At 34.7% G+C, this 23,322-nt stretch overlaps 2 protein-coding genes across 3 annotated transcripts in view; one reads left to right on the forward strand and one right to left on the reverse strand.

Annotated features, from left to right (window-relative positions):
* The window catches only part of LOC137631641 (protein O-linked-mannose beta-1,2-N-acetylglucosaminyltransferase 1-like), a 55,193-nt gene extending 47,415 nt beyond the window's left edge, over positions 1-7,778 (reverse strand). The window contains exons 1-2 of the mRNA XM_068363514.1: positions 7,061-7,778; positions 6,695-6,940 (exon numbers count right to left, since the gene is read on the reverse strand). Of these exons, the coding sequence (XP_068219615.1) occupies positions 6,695-6,940; positions 7,061-7,778 (964 nt within the window). The remainder of the gene's footprint in view (positions 1-6,694; positions 6,941-7,060) is intronic.
* Positions 7,779-22,642: 14,864 nt separating this feature from the next.
* The window catches only part of eIF2alpha (eukaryotic translation initiation factor 2 subunit alpha), a 36,379-nt gene continuing 35,699 nt past the window's right edge, over positions 22,643-23,322 (forward strand). The window contains exon 1 of one of the 2 annotated variants that reach the window (XM_068363855.1): positions 22,643-22,797. The gene's annotated coding sequence lies outside the window, so the exon portion shown is untranslated. The remainder of the gene's footprint in view (positions 22,798-23,322) is intronic. The other variant, XM_068363856.1, reaches the window with a different exon arrangement.

The following is a 23,322-nucleotide window of genomic DNA, read 5'->3' on the forward strand; positions in this document are numbered from 1 at the left end:
CTGTTGTTGTTTTTGATTCATTAAAGGTCTTAAAGAGGGTTAGTACCTAATTATTATTATTATTATTATTATTGTTATTATTATAACTATTATTATTATTATTATTATTATTATTACTATTATTATTATTATTATTATTATTATTATCATTATTATTATTACTATTATCATTATTTTTATTATTATTATTATTATTATTAGTATTATTATTATTATTACCTTATTATTATTATTATTATTATTAATATTATCATCATTAATATTAAACCACATTTCAGATTATTTTCATGGTTCTATATAAGCTATCAGTAACTATATTGCTATAGTTTACAAGAGAGAGAGAGAGAGAGAGAGAGAGAGAGAGAGAGAGGTTATCGCCTTTTATCTATCATCCACGTTCCCTTTTAGATAAGATGCTTAATTTTGAAGATAACAGTAAAGATAACGTGATTGTAAAAATGTCTAATACCTTGATTAAAAAAACTTTAAGAATATGAAGCTGTATAAAATATCATATTATATATCTGTAGTCTATAAAATGATTAACATAGTATTGAAAATACGCTTAGAAATATGTATACATGTATATAAAGTTTGGGTAAACACATACATGTATACATGATAATTTTGCAAATTCAGACGTATATTTCATATTCATATAAGCCATATATTATACTCTTAATATCTGGATTCTCTCTCTACCTCGGGATCAGAGACCTAAGGGGGAATCAACTCAAAGATAATAGCTTCTGGTCGGCCGGGGAATCGAACCTGGGCCCATTGACTTAGCCACTTAGCCACAAAGCAAAAATAGCCTTTAGCCTTTATAATCAATCACATATGGTTACGATTTACATGTCATGAATAAAAATTATACAATATTAAAAAAGTCGTAATTTTAATCGGAAATTCACCGTAAAAATATAATGTTTTTAGCTGTATTTCAGTAAAATACATGCGACCGTAAATTTTACCCTACTTTGCTATTAGCTTTGACCGGTTGGTGACCGTAATATCACTCATTTACGTCAATATATTCGTTTATAAAACGGTAAATGCCTGGCAACATTTATTCAAAAATGTTTACCGTTTTTTTTTTTTTACGTCAAATTTTTAACTGTGTTTGTTAAAGAAGACTAGGAAAAAAGATGGAATTGAATACTCTACTTAAGTAAACACATTTCTACCATCTCTCTCTCTCTCTCTCTCTCTCTCTCTCTCTCTCTCTCTTAGTGAAGATTCTCTTGTACAAGATCTTCATCCTTCTCTCTCTCTCTCTCTCTCTCTCTCTCTCTTGGTGAAGATTCTCTTGAACAAGATCTTCATCTCTCTCTCTCTCTCTCTCTCTCTTGGTGATGATATCTTGTACAAGATCTCTCTCTCTCTCTCTCTCTCTCTCTCTCTCTCTCTCTCTCTTTCTTAATATACCACAACCTAAGAAAGGATCAGCTCAGATGCAAAATCGTTGATGTTCACTTAAGGAACTAGTCTCAAGTACCAGGTACCTCCCACTGCACATAATCACTTAATACCATCACAGGTCCTTATATTCTGGTAAGGAAAACTTAACATATTCATAGTATTTCCTCTTCATACGTCTCCTGTAGAAGGTACCCCTATTTCTCCTGTAGAGGGACTCTTACGTCTCCTGTAGAAGGACCCCTATTCCTTCTGTATTTGGACCCCTACTTATCCAGTAGAAGGACCCCCTACGTCTCTTGTAGAAGGGCCTCTTTTCCCCCTGTAGATGGACTCCTACGTCTCCTCTAGAAGGACCCATATTTTTTCTGTCGAAAGGCCCATATTTCGTCTGTAGAAGGACTCCTAATACTCCTGCAAAAGAACCCTTACGTTTCCTGTAGAGAGTCCCCTACGTCTACTATAGAAGTACCAATATTTCTTCTGTCGAAGGACCCCTACATCTAAGGAAGAACCCTTGCTTCTCCTGTACTAGGACCCCAACTTCTTCTGTAGAAGGACCCCCTGCGTACAAATCCAATAGAAGAACCCTTATGTATCCTGTAGAAGAACTCCTACGTCTCCTTTAGAAGGATCCTTACTTCTCCTATGGAAGGACCCCTATTTATCTTGCAGAAAAGCCCCTATTTCTCCTGTAGAAATACCTCTATATCTGTAGAAGGACCCCTACTTTTCCTGTACAAGGACCCCTACATCTGTACTGTACAAGGACCCCTACATCTATAGAAGGACCCCTACTTCTCCTGTACCAGGACCCCTACTTTTCTTGTACAAGGACCCCTACATCTGTAGAAGGACCCCTACTTCTCCTGTACAAGGATCCTTACTTTTCTTGTAGAAGGACCCCTACTTTTCCTGTACCAGGACCCCTACTTTTCTTGTACAAGGACCCTTACAACTGTAGGACCCCTACTTCTCCTGTACCAGGACCCCTACTTTTCCTGTACAAGGACCCCTACATCTGTAGAAGGACCCATACTTCCCCTATAGAAGCCCCCCTACTTCTCCTGTCGCAAGGATCCTATATCTCCTGCAGGAGGACCTCCCACAATGAAAGCATCCCTGTCACACTCCCAAGAAGTACGACGTCTGGAGGTTTGAATGTTCCCCCCTGGTCGAAGATGTTATCAGAAAGCTTTTTTACCTGCTGAGGAAGACCAAGTTCTTAATGACTCCATTGCTTATGCAGGAATCCGAGAAATCTTAAATCAGCTTTGTCCCCAGGTGACGTCATCGCCCTGCCAGATAATGCACTTAGATTGCCAGATGGTTTGGCAATGCATTTTGATGCATTTTTGCAAAGAGTTACTATATTTTTATCAAGAATTTATCTAAATTATGGAATATTAGAATATTAGCAATTTCTAAAATTTTAGCTGTGTGGAAGTTTCGTTATGCAAAATCTGGGGAAAATGAAGAGAATAAGATACTAGAGAGAGAGAGAGAGAGAGAGAGAGAGAGAGAGAGAGAAGATTTCGCTTTGGAAATGCAAAAAAAAAGAAGACAAAATACTAGATAGAGAAGCGACGAAGACGAGAGAGAGAGAGAGAGAGAGAGAGAGAGAGAGTACAAGAATATTTCGCCATGCAAATTCGGAAAACAGGAATAGGACAAAATACTAGATAAAGAAATGATGAAGACGAGAGAGAGAGAGAGAGAGAGAGAGAGAGAGAGAGTACAAGAAGATTTCGCTTTGGCAATGCAAAAAAAGGAGACAAAATACTAGATAAAGAATTGACGAAAACGAGAGAGAGAGAGAGAGAGAGAGAGAGAGAGAGAGAGAGTTACTAGGATTTAGTTTAAGCATTTAGAGAGGTCTTACGATCTTGTCTTAACTTATTCTTGAACTTGTTTACCGTGTTACTGTTTACTAGCTTGAGAGAGAGAGAGAGAGAGAGAGAGAGAGAGAGAGCGCGAGGAATGTATTGATGCTCAGTCGAGTCTGGCGTTGCACCAAAAAAGGGCAGAAGTTAGAATGGCTTGATAGACTTAGAGAAGTCATTTTGGTTCCTCGGAGGAAACTCTTGAAGATTTTACCTGGGGTTAATATTAGATCATCCTTTTCTAAGTTCATTCACAACTGCGACCAGGTACAATAGGGGCTAGAAGGTTCAGTACTCAGGCTGTTAATCCCTAGGGCTGTGGTTGGTCGCTTGGCTACCTGTTGAGTTGTGTCATTATTATTATTATTATTATTATTATTATTATTATTATTATTATTATTATTATTATTATTATTATTATTGTTATTTTATCATTGTTATTATTATTATTATTATTTTATTATTATTATTATTATTATTATTATTATTATTATTATTATCATCTAAGCTACAACCCTAGTTAGAAAAGCAGGATGCTAGAAGCCCAATGGCTCCAACAGGGAAAATAGCCCAGTGAGGAAAGGAAATATAGAAGATAGAATAATGTGCCTAAGTGTACCCTCAGGCAAGAGATCTCTAACCCAAGACAGTGGAAGACCATAGAATAGAGGCTATGGCACTACCCAAGAATAGAGAACAATGGTTTGATTTTGGAGTGTCCTTCTCCTAGAAGAGCTGCTTACCATAGCTAAAGAGTCTCTTCTACCCTTACCAAGGGGAATGTGGCCACTGAACAAGGCCATATTTTTTAATCGTTAATTCAGGACATTAATTTTTATTTTTATTATTCTTATTCTTACATATCATTTCCATTTTTAGGCTCGTGCATGAAAATATTTGTTTATACTTATAATTATGTTTATACATTTTTATATATATACAAATGTATATATATATATGTATATATATATATATATATAAATATATATATATATATATATATGTATACAGTATATATATATATATATATATACAAATATATAGATATTTGAATGATGTATTTATATATATACAAGTAGATATATGAATGTATATTATATATATATATATATATATATATTTATAGTGTGTATATATTTAGTATATATTTATAGATACAATATACGGTATGTATATATATATATATATATATTACAGTATATATATATATATATATACGAATGAAACAGTAAAATGAACGAGTGATAAAACAGGAGAATGTCCCCTCACCCCCACCTCTCTCTCTCTCTCTCTCTCTCTCTCTCTCTCTCTGAAAATTTCCTAATTAATTATCGAACCAAGACTTTCATTGGCGTGTGAAAAGTCCGTCTTAAATAATGAAGGTCTCTGGATCACTGTCCGTACGTCCGCTTGCCTCTCTCTGTCCGTACGTTCATTCTCTGTCCGTCCGTGGCAGGTGGGTACTAGAAAAAGCTTGTTGTTGTTGTTGTTGTTGTTAAGGTCAAAGTCGGAACTGGACATCATTAACATAGGTGGCGCCACTTTTGCCTTATATGGCCATCATCACACCGACTAAAGTCTCTCTCTCTCTCTCTCTCTCTCTCTCTCTCTCTCTGAATGCTAAGATCTATTTGTTTTTTCGTAGTCTATCGCGGTCTTGTTTTCAAAAGTCTCTCTCTCTCTCTCTCTCTCTCTCTCTCACTGAATGCTAAAATCTATTTGTTTTCGTAGTCTATTGCGGTCTTGTTTTCAAAAGTCTCTCTCTCTCTCTCTCTCTCTCTCTCTCTCTCTCTCTCTGAATGCTAAGATGTAAATGTTTTCGTAGTCTATCTCTCTCTCTCTCTCTCTCTCTCTCTCTCTCTGTTTTCGTAGTCTATTGCGGTCTTGTTTTCAAAAGTCTCTCTCTCTCTCTCTCTCTCTCTCTCACTGAATGCTAAGATCTATTTGTTTTCGTAGTCTATTGCGGTCTTGTTTTCAAAAGACTCTCTCTCTCTCTCTCTCTCTCTCTCTCTCTCTCTGCTAAGATCTGCTTATTTTCTTAGTCTATTGCGGTCTTGTTTTCAAAAGTCTCTCTCTCTCTCTCTCTCTCTCTCTCTCTCTTCATGTCATATTGGAACGGACAAAAACTATATAAACTTCCACAAAGCAGTGTTCAGCCTTCTTCAGAATACCTCTCTCTCTCTCTCTCTCTCTCTCTCTCTCTCTCTCAATTCTAAAATCTACCTGTTTTTCATGGTCAATAACAATGTTTTTTTCAAATAATTCTCTCTGTCTCTCTCTCTCTCTCTCTCTCTCTCTCTCTCTCTCTCTTCATGTCATACTGGAACGTACAAAAAAACCATAAACAAAACCTAATGAGGCAATGGAAGCAGGTGCCTAACGCAAGGAAAAACCGCAGATGCTCAACGACAGAAAACCACAGATTTACCCTCTGGCTTCGAGCGAGAAGACAGGTGCGCCTTCAAGCAAAAAAATGCATTGGCAGGTGTATTGTAGGAGAGACAAGGACGTAAGGACGTCCATGTGTTGCGCGTATCCTGAGGGCGTAGGATACTTGAGGGAGATGGAACTGTGTGAGGAGAACCTGTATTGAAAAAGGAACTTTTTTTTGGTGGATGATGATGAGGATTTTGCGTCTTAGAGAAAATGAAGAGATTGGAAGAATGGTTTAATCTGTATAAATATATATATAGTATATCTATATATCTATCTATAGTAGTGTGTATAGATATATATATAGATATATATATTATATACATAAGAAATATTCATATATTATATATATATATATATACATAAGAAATATTCATATATATATATATATATATAAATCATATATGTATATATCTATCTATCTATCTATCTATCTATCTATCTATCTATTTATCTATCTATATATATATATATATATGTGTGTGTGTGTGTGTGTACTGTATATATATATATATAATATATATATATGTGTGTATATTTGTATATGAATATATATATATATATATATATACTGTATATATATATGCATATACATATATATACTATATATATAAATAAATATATATATATGAATACGCATATATGACCATAAATCCAAACAAACCACTCACTTCCAAGATACTCTTCAAAATACACTTTAAAAAAAATTCATCATCGAATTCCTGTGAACCAGATTGATATGCAAATACTAGACCGAGATCTTCAATGCAACAGCAGCAACCTTGGGTGGTATGTATGCTCGTCTCGTCCGGATTTGGTTGGCCAATATTAAAAGGTTGGCTGTTGGCAGCTAAGGTTTATCATAAGGGCCGTTTATGGAGCCCCTTCCTCTTGCTAGAAGTCCCTTGAGAAATCTGGCGACTGGGTTGTAGGTACTGGATGTTTTGGAGAACACGTACTTGGACCAATATTTGAAGGTACTGGATGTTTTGGAGAACACGTACTTGGACCAATATTTGAAGGTACTGGATGTTTTGAAGGACGTGTAGTTGGACCAATATTTGAATGTACTGGATGTTTTGAAGGACGTGTAATTCTACCAGCATTTGAAGGTACTGGATGTTTTGGAGAGCGTGTAGTTGGATCAATGTTTGAAGGTACTGGATGTTTTGAAGGACGTGTAGTTGGATCAATGTTTGAAGGTACTGGATGTTTTAAAGGACGTGTAGTTGGATCAATGTTTGAAGGTACTGGATGTTTTGAAGGACGTGTAGCTGGACCAGTATTTTAAGGTACTGGATGTTTTGAAGGACGTGTAGTTTGACCAGTATTTGAAGGTACTGGATGTTTTGAAGGACATGTTGTTGGACCAATATTTGAAGGTACTGGATGTTTTGAAGGACGTGTAGTTGGACCAGTATTTGAAGGTACTGGATGTTTTGAAGGACGTATAGTTGGACCAATGTTTGAAGGTACTGGATGTTTTGAAGGACGTATAGTTGGACCAATGTTTGAAGGTACTGGATGTTTTGAAGGACGTGTAGTTGGACCAATGTTTGAAGGTACTGGATGTTTTGAAGGACGTGTAGTTGGACCAATGTTTGAAGGTACGGGATGTTTTAAAGAACGTGTAGTTGGACCAGTATTTGAAGGTACTGAATGTTTTGAAGGACGTGTAGTTGGACCAATATTTGAAGGTACTGGATGTTTTAAAGAAACGTGTAGTTGGACCAATTTTGAAGGACGTGTAGTTGGACCAATATTTGAAGGTACTGGATGTTTTAAAGAACGTGTAGTTGGACCAATATTTGAAGGTACTGGATGTTTTGAAGGACGTGTAGTTGGACCAATATTTGAAGGTACTGGATGTTTTGAAGGACGTGTAGTTGGACCAATATTTGAAGGTACTGGATGTTTTAAAGAACGTGTAGTTGGACCAATTTTGAAGGACGTGTAGTTGGACCAATATTTGAAGGTACTGGATGTTTTAAAGAACGTGTAGTTGGACCAATATTTGAAGGTACTGGATGTTTTGAAGGACATGTTGTTGGACCAATATTTGAAGGTACTGGATGTTTTGAAGGACGTGTAGTTGGACCAGTATTTGAAGGTACTGGATGTTTTGAAGGACGTATAGTTGGACCAATGTTTGAAGGTACTGGATGTTTTGAAGGACGTATAGTTGGACCAATGTTTGAAGGTACTGGATGTTTTGAAGGACGTATAGTTGGACCAATGTTTGAAGGTACTGGATGTTTTGAAGGACGTGTAGTTGGACCAATGTTTGAAGGTACGGGATGTTTTAAAGAACGTGTAGTTGGACCAGTATTTGAAGGTACTGAATGTTTTGAAGGACGTGTAGTTGGACCAATATTTGAAGGTACTGGATGTTTTAAAGAACGTGTAGTTGGACCAATTTTGAAGGACGTGTAGTTGGACCAATATTTGAAGGTACTGGATGTTTTAAAGAACGTGTAGTTGGACCAATATTTGAAGGTACTGGATGTTTTGAAGGACGTGTAGTTGGACCAATATTTGAAGGTACTGGATGTTTTGAAGGACGTGTAGTTGGACCAATATTTGAAGGTACTGGGTGTTTTGAAGGACGTGTACTTGGACCAATATTTGAAGGTACTGGATGTTTTGAGGGACGTGTAGTTTGACCAATATTTGAAGGTACTGGATGTTTTGAAGGACGTGTAGTTGGACCAATATTTGAAGGTACTGGATGTTTTAAGAACTTGTAGTTGAACCAATAGTTTTAGATAAGTTTTCTTTCTCGATGTTTTGAAGAACTAATACTAGGATAATTTTTCTCCAAAAGAAATTAGTATGGACCGGCAGGGGTCACTTTCCTAAGTTAGATAGGCACTGTGCGTCACAAGGAACTGGCTATCCTTTGATGTATCCAGCCAATGAATCCTCTATGGATTTAGTCAGTCATGGAAAGAGAAGATGACAATACTAGGATCAATATTCTGGATATATTTTCCTTGAATATTAAAGATTTCGTGGTTGTTTACATCGATGTTTTCCTCCCTTATTTTGAGAGACTTTCTGATGTACAAAATTTTCTTGAGTATTTTACTTTGGCTAGGGCTTTAAATACTTAAAGGCCGCTCATGAATGGCATAGGTGAGGGTTAGCGACATTGCCCTAGCAAGCAGGACAATGCCCCAGAGACTGACCATATATCCATAATCCTAAATTCATAGATTCGCTTTTGGGTTGTTATGTCCTATTGGTAATGTCTCTGACTCATGATCGCCAGACTGGGGTTCGAGTCCCGCTCAAACTCCTTAGTTCCTTTAGTGTCTGCAACTTCGCCATCCTTGTGAGCTAAGCATGGGAGATTTTGGGGAGCCTATAGCAGCTATTGCCTGCCCCTCCCTGGTCCAAACTTAGGTGGAGAGGGCTCTTGGGTGCTGATCATATGTACAATATATATGGTCAGTCTCTAGGACATTGTCCTGCTTGATAGGGGAATGTCACTGTCCCTTGCCTTTGCCATTCATGAGTGGCCTTTAAACCTTTACACTGTTTTCAGTCTCTAGGGCATTGTCCTGCTTGATAAGGGAATGTCACTGTCCCTTGCCTCTGCCATTCATGAGCAGCCTTTAAACCTTTACACTGTTTTCAGTCTCTCGGGCATTGTCCTGCTTCATGAGTGGTCTTTAAAAACCTTGACCATGCAGTTATGAATACCGGAACTTTGATTAACATTGTCTCTGGTAGGCCATATATATAGTTACTTTAAGGGCTGTGCCTACAGGGATCTTAAAAATCTGTTTGCCGTATACAGTCCTAGGTATTTAGGGAAAGTACATCAGCTGTCGCATAAAAATAACATCTGAAAAAATAGCAGTTTTCTGTTACATTACATGGAGTGAAGATAGGCCTCAGTGTATAGGCAAAAGATAGAATCACCCTTGGGTACACTCGGGCACACTATTCTATCTAATTTCTCTTCCTCTGGTTTCGTTAAAGTTTTTATAGTTTATATATGAAGTATTTATTTGAATATTGTTACTGTTCTTATTTTTTTTCCTTGTTTCCTTTCCTCACTGGGCTATGTTCCCTGTTGGGGCCCCTGGGCTTATAGCATCCTGCTTTTCCAACTAGGGTTGTAGGTTAGCAAGTAGTAATAATAATAATAATAATAATAATAATAATAATAATAATAATAATAATGATAATAATAATAATAATAATAGGCTAACATAAGTCTCTTCGTAGTTTCGTTGTCGTTACTGTTTTTTAGAATATTTTATTTTAATTGTTCGATTCATTATATCTCATATCATTTAATTATATCCTTATTTCCTTTCCTCACTGGGCTATTTTTCCCTTCCGGAGCCTTTGGGCTTATAGTATCTTGCTTTTCCAACTAGGGTTGCAGCTTAGCTAGTAATAATAACAATAATATTTTAACGTTGCTACTAATCTCGAAATATTTGTATTCTTTATTAATTACTGCTCATATATAGTTTATTTATTTCCCTTTTTACTTTCCTTGCTGGGCTATTTTTCCCTTGGGCTTATAGCCTACTTTTCCAATCCTATTTTTCCAACTAGGGTTGTAGCTGGGCTTTTAATATACATATATATATATATATATATATGTATATATATATATATATATATATATGTATATATATATATATATATATATACAGACACTTACATGAATCATATATTATAGAGCATATAGAAGACTATAATTAATTTTATTAATATTTTTACACGATTTAATACCCTTTTGCAAAGATCTGACAACAATTTCTTTTCTTATAAACTATTTCAAATTCCAGTTTCCTTTAAAACTGTGCTTAATTCAATCCTTTTTTTCTAATATATGGTTGTGGAAAGACTTCCACGGACAATGTGCGTTATAACTTTGCAATTATTTATTAATATATAATTTATTTCTTCTACACTAAAATAGAATAGCTACTGCTTAATGAGTTTTCTATGAATTCCATATCGTAAAAAGAAAATGGTTTTGTTTGGATAACTACTGCAATTTGCGTTTTCGTTCTCATTCTTATTTCTCGTTTCTCGGAAACATATAGACTTTTATCAATTCATTTAATATCATTTTTTAATTTAAAAACCTAAGATGAGTGTATTTATAACAGGAAATGACCCCCACCTATGGACATAGACATCTGACCACCATATAATTTATATTTATTATAGAAATTTAGAATATATGTATTTATACAGCCAGGATATTCACTCTAGCTCTGAAAGTATTTAAGTTTGCTGAGGAAACATGAAATATGATTAGTGTGACCTGTTTGTTTATTTTATTTTCTATTGGTCTTATGTGTCGTTGTCTTTTCATTTTTACTTTACTACACAAATAAGAAGTGCATATTCTTGGTGAATTAGTTTGACATATCTAAAGCGGGGTTTACACTGTCGAACTTGGTTGTCGAACCTATTTGTCAAACGGTTCGAAGAGGAGAAATCAGTCACAAATGCATAACCTTTGCGGACAATGAAGCCCTGCCTACAAGTCAGGCAAGAACAGACTTTCTTTGAACTATTCAACAAACGTGTTCGACAACCTAATACCTCATTCGCACGTCGAACATCACTTCAAACAATCTGTCGAACCCAGTTCGACGAACCGTTCGACCTTGTAAACCAGCCCTTTAGGCCTGTTTGCTAAGAATCATACATACGAACAATGGTTCACTTAAGTCATTTTGCCGTGAAGAACAATATTTAAATATGAATAAGGGTAGCTTTGGTCGAGTAAGCCTATGCTAGTGCACAATCTTAGTTTAATTTAGCCTGACATTCGTGACTCTAGGTATAGTTTATTGAGTAAATATAAGCCAGACTAGGGTATGTTTTACAGCCCTGAAATTTTCTCTCTCTCTCTCTCTCTCTCTCTCTCTCTCTGTCATATATATATATATATATATATACATATATATATATATATGTGTGTGTGTGTGTGTGTATATATATATATATATATATATAAATATATATATATATACAGTATATATATATGTGTGTGCTGGTGTCTTTCACAGAAAGTCGCAAATCAAAAACTTAGAAACTGGAAATGACGGCTAAATAACACTAGAATTGTAAAATCCAGTAAAATGTTCTCTTCTTAAACTTGCCATTTTCATAAAGTGTATTTCATATATTAAATTTTGAATTTTTCTTATTCAAGATATTGACACATCAAAACTTTTAAACCGAAGAAATAGTAAGTTTTTAAACAAAATTAAATTATATAACTATTGTAGTTAATACTATGTTATATTAACATATATATGAGTCAATAAATCACATAATTCGATATTGTAACAATGATATTAACAATGATAATTTTCCTCATTCACAATATCTGGCTATCCAATCGTTTAGGCCTCTTCTTCTTCTTCTTCTTCTTCTTCTTCTTCTTTCGACCATATTGGTATAGATGGACCCAAGTCTTGGTTTATGATGCAAGTTTCCTGGTCTAATCTGGACCCAGTGTTGCGCCATATAACAAAAAGACAGCGTGGAAAGCGAAAGATTTTCATCGAAGCGAGGAACTTTAAGTGGTCGTTCCAGAAACAGTAACTGCTTCAGAGAGTTTAAATTGTAGGGCAATGACGATGTACGTCAGTAAAACACTCAAGATCTGGAAAGGAGAACCGTGTTAAACTAGTACATCTTGAGAGAGTTTAAATTGTAATGAAATGACGATGTACGTCAGTAAAACACTCAAGATCTGGAAAGGAGAACCGTGTTAAACTATTACATCTTCAGAGAGTTTAAATTGTAGGGCAATGACGATGTACGTCATTAAAACACTCAAGATCTGGAAAGGAGAACTGTGTTAAACTAGTACATCTTCAGAGAGTTTAAATTGTAAGGAAATGACGATGTACGTCAGTAAAACACTCAAGATCTGGAAAGGAGAACCGTGTTAAACTAGTACATCTTGAGAGAGTTTAAATTGCAAGGAAATGACGATGTACGTCAGTAAAACACTCAAGATCTGGAAAGGAGAACCGTGTTAAACTAGTAAATCTTCAGAGAGTTTAAATTGTAGGGTAATAACGATGTACGTCAATAAAACACTCAAGATCTGGAAAGGAGAACCGTGTTAAACTAGTACATCTTGAGAGAGTTTAAATTGTAAGGAAATGACGATGTACGTCAGTAAAACACTCAAGATCTGGAAAGGAGAACCATGTTAAATTATTACATCTTCAGAGAGTTTAAATTGTAAGGAAATGACGATCATTAAAACACTCAAGATCTGGAAAGGAGAACCGTGTTAAACTAGTACATCTTCAGAGAGTTTAAATTGTAAGGAAATGACGATGTACGACAGTAAAACACTCAAGATCTGGAAAAGAGAACCGTGTTAAACTAGTACATCTTCAGTGTTTAAATTGTAGGGCAATGATGATGTACGTCAGTAAAACACTCAAGATCTGGAAAGGAGAACCGTGTTAGGCTAGTACATCTTCAGAGAGTTTAAATTGTAAGGAAATGACGATCAGTAAAACACTCAAGATCTGGAAAGGAGAACCGTGTTAAACTAGTATATCTTCAGAGAGTTTAAATTGCAAGGAAATGACTATGTACATCAGTAAAAGGAGAACCGTGTTAAACTAGTGCATCTTCAGGGAGTTTAAATTGTAAGGAAATGACGATGTACGTCAGTAAAACACTCAAGATCTGGAAAGGAGAACCGTGTTAAACTAGTACATCTTGAGAGAGTTTAAATTGTAAGGAAATGACGATGTACGTCAGTAAAACACTCAAGATCTGGAAAGGAGAACCGTGTTAAACTAGTGCATCTTCAGGGAGTTTAAATTGTAAGGAAATGACGATGTAAGTCAGTAAAACACTCAAAGTCTGGAAAGGAGAACCGTGTTAAACTAGTACATCTTGAGAGACTTTAAATTGTAAGGAAATGACGATGTACGTCAGTAAAACACTCAAGATCTGGAAAGGAGAACCGTGTTAAACTAGTGCATCTTCAGGGAGTTTAAATTGTAAGGAAATAACGATGTACGTCAATAAAACACTCAAGATCTGGAAAGGTGAACCGTGTTAAACTAGTACATCTTCAGAGTTTAAATTGCAAGGAAATGACGATGTACGTCAGTAAAACACTCAAGATCTGGAAAGGAGAACCATGTTAAATTATTACATCTTCAGAGAGTTTAAATTGTAAGGAAATGACGATCATTAAAACACTCAAGATCTGGAAAGGAGAACCGTGTTAAACTAGTACATCTTCAGAGTTTAAATTGTAAGGAAATGACGATGTACGACAGTAAAACACTCAAGATCTGGAAAAGAGAACCGTGTTAAACTAGTACATCTTCAGTGTTTAAATTGTAGGGCAATGATGATGTACGTCAGTAAAACACTCAAGATCTGGAAAGGAGAACCGTGTTAGGCTAGTACATCTTCAGAGAGTTTAAATTGTAAGGAAATGACGATCAGTAAAACACTCAAGATCTGGAAAGGAGAACCGTGTTAAACTAGTATATCTTCAGAGAGTTTAAATTGCAAGGAAATGACTATGTACATCAGTAAAAGGAGAACCGTGTTAAACTAGTGCATCTTCAGGGAGTTTAAATTGTAAGGAAATGACGATGTACGTCAGTAAAACACTCAAGATCTGGAAAGGAGAACCGTGTTAAACTAGTACATCTTGAGAGAGTTTAAATTGTAAGGAAAATGACGATGTACGTCAGTAAAACACTCAAGATCTGGAAAGGAGAACTGTGTTAAACTAGTGCATCTTCAGAGAGTTTAAATTGTAAGGAAATAACGATGTACGTCAGTAAAACACTCAAGATCTGGAAAGGAGAACCGTGTTAAACTAGTGCATCTTCAGGGAGTTTAAATTGTAAGGAAATGACGATGTACGTCAGTAAAACACTCAAGGTCTGGAAAGGAGAACCGTGTTAAACTAGTACATCTTGAGGGAGTTTAAATTGTAAGGAAATGACGATATACGTCAGTAAAACACTCAAGATCTGGAAAGGAGAACCGTGTTAAACTAGTGCATCTTCAGGGAGTTTAAATTGTAAGGAAATGACGATGTACGTCAGTAAAACACTCAAGATCTGGAAAGGAGAACCGTGTTAAACTACTGTAGTGCATCTTCAGGGAGTTTAAATTGTAAGGAAATGACGATGTACGTCAGTAAAACACCCAAGATCTGGAAAGGAGAACCGTGTTAAACTAGTGCATCTTCAGAGAGTTTAAATTGCAAGGAAATGACGATGTACGTCAGTAAAACACTCAAGGTCTGGAAAGGAGAACCGTGTTAAACTAGTACATCTTGAGAGAGTTTAAATTGTAAGGAAATGACGATGTACGTCAGTAAAACACTCAAGATCTGGAAAGGAGAACCGTGTTAAACTAGTGCATCTTCAGGGAGTTTAAATTGTAAGGAAATGACGATGTACGTCAGTAAAACACTCAAGATCTGGAAAGGAGAACCGTGTTAAACTAGTGCATCTTCAGAGAGTTTAAATTGCAAGGAAATGACGATGTACGTCAGTAAAACACTCAAGGTCTGGAAAGGAGAACCGTGTTAAACTAGTACATCTTGAGGGAGTTTAAATTGTAAGGAAATGACGATGTACGTCAGTAAAACACTCAAGATCTGGAAAGGAGAACCGTGTTAAACAAGTGCATCTTCAGGGAGTTTAAATTGTAAGGAAATGACGATGTACGTCAGTAAAACACTCAAGATCTGGAAAGGAGAACCGTGTTAAACTAGTGCATCTTCAGAGTTTAAATTGCAAGGAAATGACGATGTACGTCAGTAAAACACTCAAGATCTGGAAAGGAGAACCGTGTTAAACTAGTGCATCTTCAGAGAGTTTAAATTGCAAGGAAATGACGATGTACGTCAGTAAAACACTCAAGATCTGGAAAGGAGAACCGTGTTAACCTACTCTGGCTACTGTCGATTGATAAATTGCCATTGATAATTGTCATTTATTATTGCCAATTAGTTACTAGAAGTTTTTCTGGATTTTTACACTCACCGGAATCAAGTTTTGACGTCCCATTGTGAAGAGTCCGCCAGGGGAGAATGTTGTTTCGTTTTCCAAGTAAAACACCAATTTTGAAACCTGTAGTTGAATACAATTAGAATTAGAACAAGCACACGAACTCACACACAACAAAATTGACAAATAGAAAAGCACTCTGAGAGTGTATACCTCCGCCACGTCAACTTATTTCTGGAAACCAGCTTGCCTTTCCCAGTATCAATTTAGACCGTAGACGTATTTGAAGTCTATGTGACAACCTTGTGTGAACTTTGGGTGAAGGTTAGGGTTAATTTGGTTGACATTTTGCTCGACCTTGACCTTGGCCTTTCCTCACCACGCTGGCCACAGCGGATTGGTGATGGTGGGAGACTTAGTATGGTTGGCCCTGACTAGTACAGCTTTGGTGATCATCAAGATATGCAAACCCTTTCACCTTGTTAATTTATCCTCACTTAGTTTTATATGCACTATATATATATATATATATGTATATATATATATGTATACATACATATATATATATATATATATATGTATATATGTATATATATATATATATATTTATAAATATATATATGTATATATACATATATATATATATATATATATGTATATGTATATATATACATATATATATATATATGTATGTATATATATATGCACGTATATACATATATATTATATATATATGTATACAGTATATATGTATATATATTCTTATATATATATATATATATTATACAGTACATATATATATATATATGTGTGTGTGTGTGTGTGTATATAAATACATACATATATATATATATATATATATACATACATATACATATATGTACAGAGAGAGAGAGAGAGAGAGAGAGAGAGAGAGAGAAAGTTACATTTTATTCGTGTATGAATGTATGTACAGTACATAATTTATAGAACCAAGTGATATTTAATTACAGAGAAGATGGCTTGAGAGACTGAAGTATTTTTTTCTGATTTCCATTGCCATATGGAAAATAAATCCCAGGATATCCAATAGATATCCTATTATATCCTATGAAAGATCAGTCTTCTTCTTCCCTACGGTTATCCCAACATTAAGGTGTCGGTTGCCTGATGCTTCCTCTCCAATGCCTTCTAGCAAAGGCATCCTCTTCCATCAAACCTCTTCTCTCCATATCATCCTTCACCTTATCACGCCATCTAGTTCTCTTTCTCCCTCTTGATCTTCTCCCCCTAACATATTCATCCCAATCCCTCCTCACTCCCTCCCCCACCATCCATTCTCAACACATGTCCACACCATCTCAGTTGTGACACTTATCATATCAGTAATCTTTACTACGCCTGCCATTCTTATTTCATTATTTCCCAATCTTTCAAGAAGTGATATTCCCATAATACACCTTAGCATTCTCATCTCTGTTTTCTTAAGCTTCGCTGACTTTTTTCGTCTTAAAGCCCAAGTTTCTGATCCGCACATCAACACTGGTCTTGTTACTGTGCTATAGATCTGGACTTTTACCTTGATTGGCATTTATCTATTACATACCACTAAGGTACCTCCTTCCATTTTCCCCATTATTATTATTATTATTATTATTATTATTATTATTATTATTATTACTACTACTACTTGCAAAGCTACAACCCTAGTTGGAAAAGCAGGATGCTATAATTAATTATTATTATTATTATTATTATTATTATTATTATTATTATTATTATTATTATTACTTGCAAAGCTACAACCCTAGTTGGAAAAGAAGGATGCTATTATTATTATTGTTATTATTATTATTATTATTATTATTATTATTATTATTATTATTATTATTATTATTACTACTACTACTACTTGCAAAGCTACAACCCTAGTTGGAAAAGCAGGATGCTATAATTAATTATTATTATTATTATTATTATTAATATTATTACTTGCAAAGCTACAACCCTAGTTGGAAAAGAAGGGTGCTATTATTATTATTATTATTATTATTATTATTATTATTATTATTATTATTATTACTTGCTAAACTACAACCCAAGTTGAAAAAGAAGGATGCTATTATTATTATTATTATTATTATTATTATTATTATTATTTGCAAAGCTACAACCTTAGTTGGAAAAGCAGGATGCTATTATTATTATTATTATTATTATTATTATTATTATTATTATTATTATTATTATCATTATAATTATTATTACTATTATTATTTGCTAAACTACAACCCTAGTTAGAAAAGGAGGATGCTATAAGCCCCAATATGGAAAATAGCCTAGTGAGGAATGGAAACAAGGAAAAATATAATTTTTTAAGAAAAGTAACATTGAAAGACATATTTCCTATATATACTATAAAAACTATAAGCTGTTTTTATCCTATTCTCGATTTCAACATCACATTCTCCTTAATGATTTATAAAACATCCCAAGTATGTCTACTTTCGTGCATGGCTATCCTATCAATCCTTGGACTCCAAATCCTTCAAGCCAGTTCGCCTAGGACTTCTAACCTGTTCTGAGATGTCTGCAGGAAGGTCCTTCTGTGATAGGGACTTCATCCTTCGTATCCATAAATTCCTCTGGAAAAAAAAAAGAAATGCCTTCTGTAATGTAATTGTTATTACAAATACAAAACTGTTTGCAATTTTATTATTGTTTTGTTGTTACAGAATTGTAACAATTGTCAAGACATTTTTCATATGGTTTCAGTTCGTGTTTCAAAATTTTGAATTTAATTTTTAGTATATTTTTTTTTTGATAAATACTAAAGTAACTCATGATATATATATATATATAGTATATATACATACAAAATAATCAATTCTATAATCAATTCGATTAGGGAAAAGAACATAAGATTCTTAATAAAATCAATAATATTGAATATTTTCATTTGGCTGGAGTTTCTGCCATGTAAGTTTTATTATTAAAAATATATATTTAATCATCTTTCTCATTATCTTTAATTATTAGAGAGAGAGAGAGAGAGAGAGAGAGAGAGAGAGAGAGTCTTCTTACCGGTCTCTTTAAGACATCAGGGCAGCAAAGGATGAAAGAGAGAGAGAGAGAGAGAGAGAGAGAGAGAGAGAGTCTTCTTACCGGTCTCTTTAAGACAGGGCAGTAAATGATGAGAGAGAGAGAGAGAGAGAGAGAGAGAGAGAGAGAGTCTTCTTACCGGTCTCTTTAAGACAGGGCAGTAAATGATGAGAGAGAGAGAGAGAGAGAGAGAGAGAGAGAGAGAGAGGGTGTGTGTGTGTGTGTGTGTGTGTGTGTGTCTTCTTACCGGTCTCTTCAAGACATCAGGACAGCAAAAGATGAAAATGGCGCAGCAGAAGGTCTCAACGAACAGAAATAGGAACAATATTCCGTTGTTGATCAGAGCCTGATAGAGGTAACCAACGGACGTCGTTAAGTAATACGGTATTACAATCGAAAGTAATACTCCCGTGTACGAGACCAGAGATTCTGTTATCTCGTCTACACGTTCAATAAATCTAAATATATTTTGGAATTCTATAGCTGAGGGAGAGGAGCTCGTTAGCTTGTTCTCGCTTGCAACAGAATCGTCGGAGTTTTCCAGACGCGATACGTAGATTAGATTTTGTTTCCTTTTAGCATTCGAGTGGACGATAGTTTTGCTAGAAGGTACGATAGTTCTGCTCGTCCATATTGCAGTTTCTTCATTTTGGTTTATTTTACCCAATAGGGCTTCGATGTCAGCCTCCAAATGATTTATCAGATTCAGGAAAATCGAAGAGACGATGCCTCCAGTTGCTATTATACTGACGGGGAAAAATACAACGCCGACTGGAATTTCCAAACTCAATTCAACCATCTGTTCTGGTCCTTCTCTCTTAATCGCAGTGTATATTTCATAAAGGCTGGTGAAGCAATAAGACACTGAAACCCAATTGGTAGAATTGCATGCAATGTGAACTGACGGAACCTCGCACCTCTGATTATATCTTCCTCCAACAGAAACACCACTTTGCTAAGCCTCTTGCTGAAAACTGTGATGTAAAACTGCGTGAGAATGGCGCACACGCTCATCATGTATTTAATTATCATGCCAAGCGTATGTAGGGTATCGAATGCATCATGAATGTGGAGAAATGTATTTAAAAACCCCGTCACTCCCATGGCTGCGGCCAAGAAAATTGACCAGATCGTCCAAAATATATTTCTCTTGACAGAGACCATTCGGTTTCCCGACACGTTTTCGTATTCAATGTCGTATGGAAAACCACCCCAGAGTTTTAACAATAATAACATAAAAGTCACTGGGCTCCTAAACGGGTTTAACATTGCAGTTATGTTAAAATACGCAGATTAACACAGAGAGAATTCTGGTGGTTGATGTAAGGGATAGACCGAGTGGCTCTAGGGTCGACCGAGTGGCTCTAATAGTCCAGGCGTCACTGAACTGAACACGAATAATTGATCTTGTGTGTTTCGAGTAAACACTAAACAGAGTCGTAAACAGAGTCCTTAGTCCTTTGTCTGCTCCTTTGTGTACAAGATAACTCCTAATCGATATCCTTTCAATTATGTTTACTAAGTCAATTCATCTTATGACAATGAATAATTTCGCTTGCTTGAAGGTACACTCGGGCACACTATTCTATCTTATTTCTCTGCTTCTTGTTTTGTTAAAGTTTTTATAGTTTATATAGGAAATGTTTATTTTAATGTTGTTACTGTTCTTGGAGTATTTTAATTTTCCTTGTTTACTTTCCTCACTGGGCTATTTTCCCTGTTGGGGCCCCTGGGCTTATAGCGTATTGCTTTTCCAACTAGGGTTATAGCTTAGCAAGTGATAATAATAATAATAATAATAATAATAATAATAATAATAATAATAATGATAAATATATATTTCTTCACAAAGTAACAATAAGAAAGAAGAGATATTTTTTTTTCTTAAACGCACACACGTATGTAAACGTACATACATTATGTACACATTTACATGCAACTCACACCAAGAAACATTTCCCGTACAGTCTCACCAATGTACATTATGTACTTGCAACTTATACTAAGAAATACTTCCTGTACATTATCACCATTACCACAAATGTACAGATGACTTAAGTGCACCTCATTACCACATTATCGCCATTTTCACCAGACATTCAATCTCATTTAGAATTCCAGAGAGAGAGAGAGAGAGAGAGAGAGAGGAGAGAGAGAGAGAGAGAGAGAGAGAGAGAGAGAGAGAGAGAGAGAGAGAGAGAGGTTATAATTCAAACATAATTTAGCACAATGTCCTCGAGCTCGGAAATACACAGCTAATCTACAATTAAGCTCCCATCCTCTCCACCAGGGGGAACCAGACAGTAGCAATTAATTAGATTTATGGGTTTGGTTACCCCCCCCACCCCCCCCATTCCCACTTCACATGGATAGCAAGGTTGTGTTGCTAGTGAAATCCGTTTACCCGTGAGCGGGGTTTTATTTGGATAGAGCCTATAGGTCTACCTGCTGAGTCATCAGCAGCCACTGCCTGGCTCTCCATGGTCTCAGCTTAAGGAGAGGGGACTTGGGCGCTGATCATATGTATATTTGGTTAATCTCTAGGACATTGTCCTGTCACTTGCCTCTGTCATTCATGAGTGACCTTTAAACTAGATTTTGGAGTCTAGGTATATATATATATATATATATATAGATAGATAGATAGATAGATATATAGATAGATAGATAGAATAGTTGTTAATAGTTTATATATGACATATCTGTTTTGACGTTTTTATTGTTAATTTGTTCTCATCATTTATTTATTTCCTTATTTCCTTTTCTCACTGGGCTATTTTTCCCTCTTGGAGCCCCTAGGCTTATAGCATCTTGCTTTTCCGACTAGGGTTGTAGCTTGGCTAGTAATAATATATATATATATATATATATATATATATATATATATATATAATATATATATATATATATATATATATGCTAAAACACCTATTATATGAAATTTTATAGTGATAGGCCAATGTTAATGTTAATTACTGTAGTACTAGTGAATGTACGAATATATGACATATAGTTTTGATAAAAAAAATGTCAAATGAATAAGTAGAGTATAATTAGAAAAACAGTGTACATTTAGAATAGGGATGTGTATGAATAATGTGTATGTTTGAAATTTGAAATTCTGTATGTAGTATATTAAAAGAAAAAAATGGGTTATATTGATTTTGAGTCAAATTGTTGGTGTAGAAACATTAGAGTGAAATATATTCATTTTTATGACATTGCTGTATCGAACTATACAATTTTATTAATGAAAATTGTGAATTATTCAAAGAATGTGTTCGCAAGTTGAAATTAATGTTCTCATTTTATAATTGTTTGTCAACCCTGTTTAAAGAATTGTATTCCCATCTGTTATTTTACAAACCACACAAAATAGCAATACAAAAATAGATTAATATTAGTAAAAATAAATTATATTCAATATAATATAAAATAAATCCATTGAAAGTTAAAAATATTATGAAATAGAAATTTAAAACCGCGGTTTTTCCCGCGAAGCTGATGCAACATTTCCAATTTTTCCCCAAAATTATACATCAAATCAAATATATAATTACATTACATAAATAAATTCTAAAACTAGAAATCATCATTTCAATTAATAACTTTTCCAAATTAAATAAAAACGAAGCAATCAAATAGAAAATAATGCAGCTTTTTAATTCGCTAAGAAATGTGTGCTGGCTTCAACCTCCGGCCCAGTTTTTTTTCCAAAATTATATATCAAATCCAATATATAATTACATTACATAAATAAATTCTAAAAGCAAAAACAATTATCTCAATAAATAATTCTTCCAAATTAAATAAAAACGAAGCAATCAAACAGAAAATATAATAAAATCCAGCTTTTTAGCTCGCTAAGAAATGTGTGCTGGTTTCAATCCCCGGCAGTCAGCACCAACGTGTTTTGTTGTGAAGTGACGTTATTTGGATGTCAGTTATTACTTATAAATTTAACCCCTAAATAGTATGTAAGTATAAGTGCAGTCCATTTATTCTTCCTGTTAAGTAGTAGGCATTATAAGTAGCTTTTAAGATTACACGAGATCGAAATAACTTTGATGTAACAGCTGGTTATTTTAGACTTAGTTTAAGGGTGTTAATCCATCTATGTCTAAATTACCTGTCAAAAATTACGGTAATTTTAGGTCTAAAATGATTAAGTTTTGGTAATTTGGTTATTTTATACTATCAGGCTAATTAAAAGAATGTCGGATAGGTCTAAATGCGAAAATTGAAAAGTCTACCGGTATGTTAAATTCTCTCTCTCTCTCTCTCTCTCTCTCTCTCTCTCTCTCTCTCTCTCTCTCTCTCTCTCTCTCTCTCTCTCTCTCTCTCATTTAAACAGGCTAATGAGTTGATATATACTGTAGCATAATATTCCTATTGAATGAATTATGTATATTTATAGGCTAATAAAATAAGATTTTACCTAAAATGATTAAGAAATCTATTTTTTCCAATTTTCGAAGTTAAACTTAAATTAATTATGGATG

The sequence above is a fragment of the Palaemon carinicauda genome, chromosome 40, assembly GCF_036898095.1.
Source record: "Palaemon carinicauda isolate YSFRI2023 chromosome 40, ASM3689809v2, whole genome shotgun sequence".
Lineage (NCBI taxonomy): Eukaryota > Metazoa > Arthropoda > Malacostraca > Decapoda > Palaemonidae > Palaemon > Palaemon carinicauda.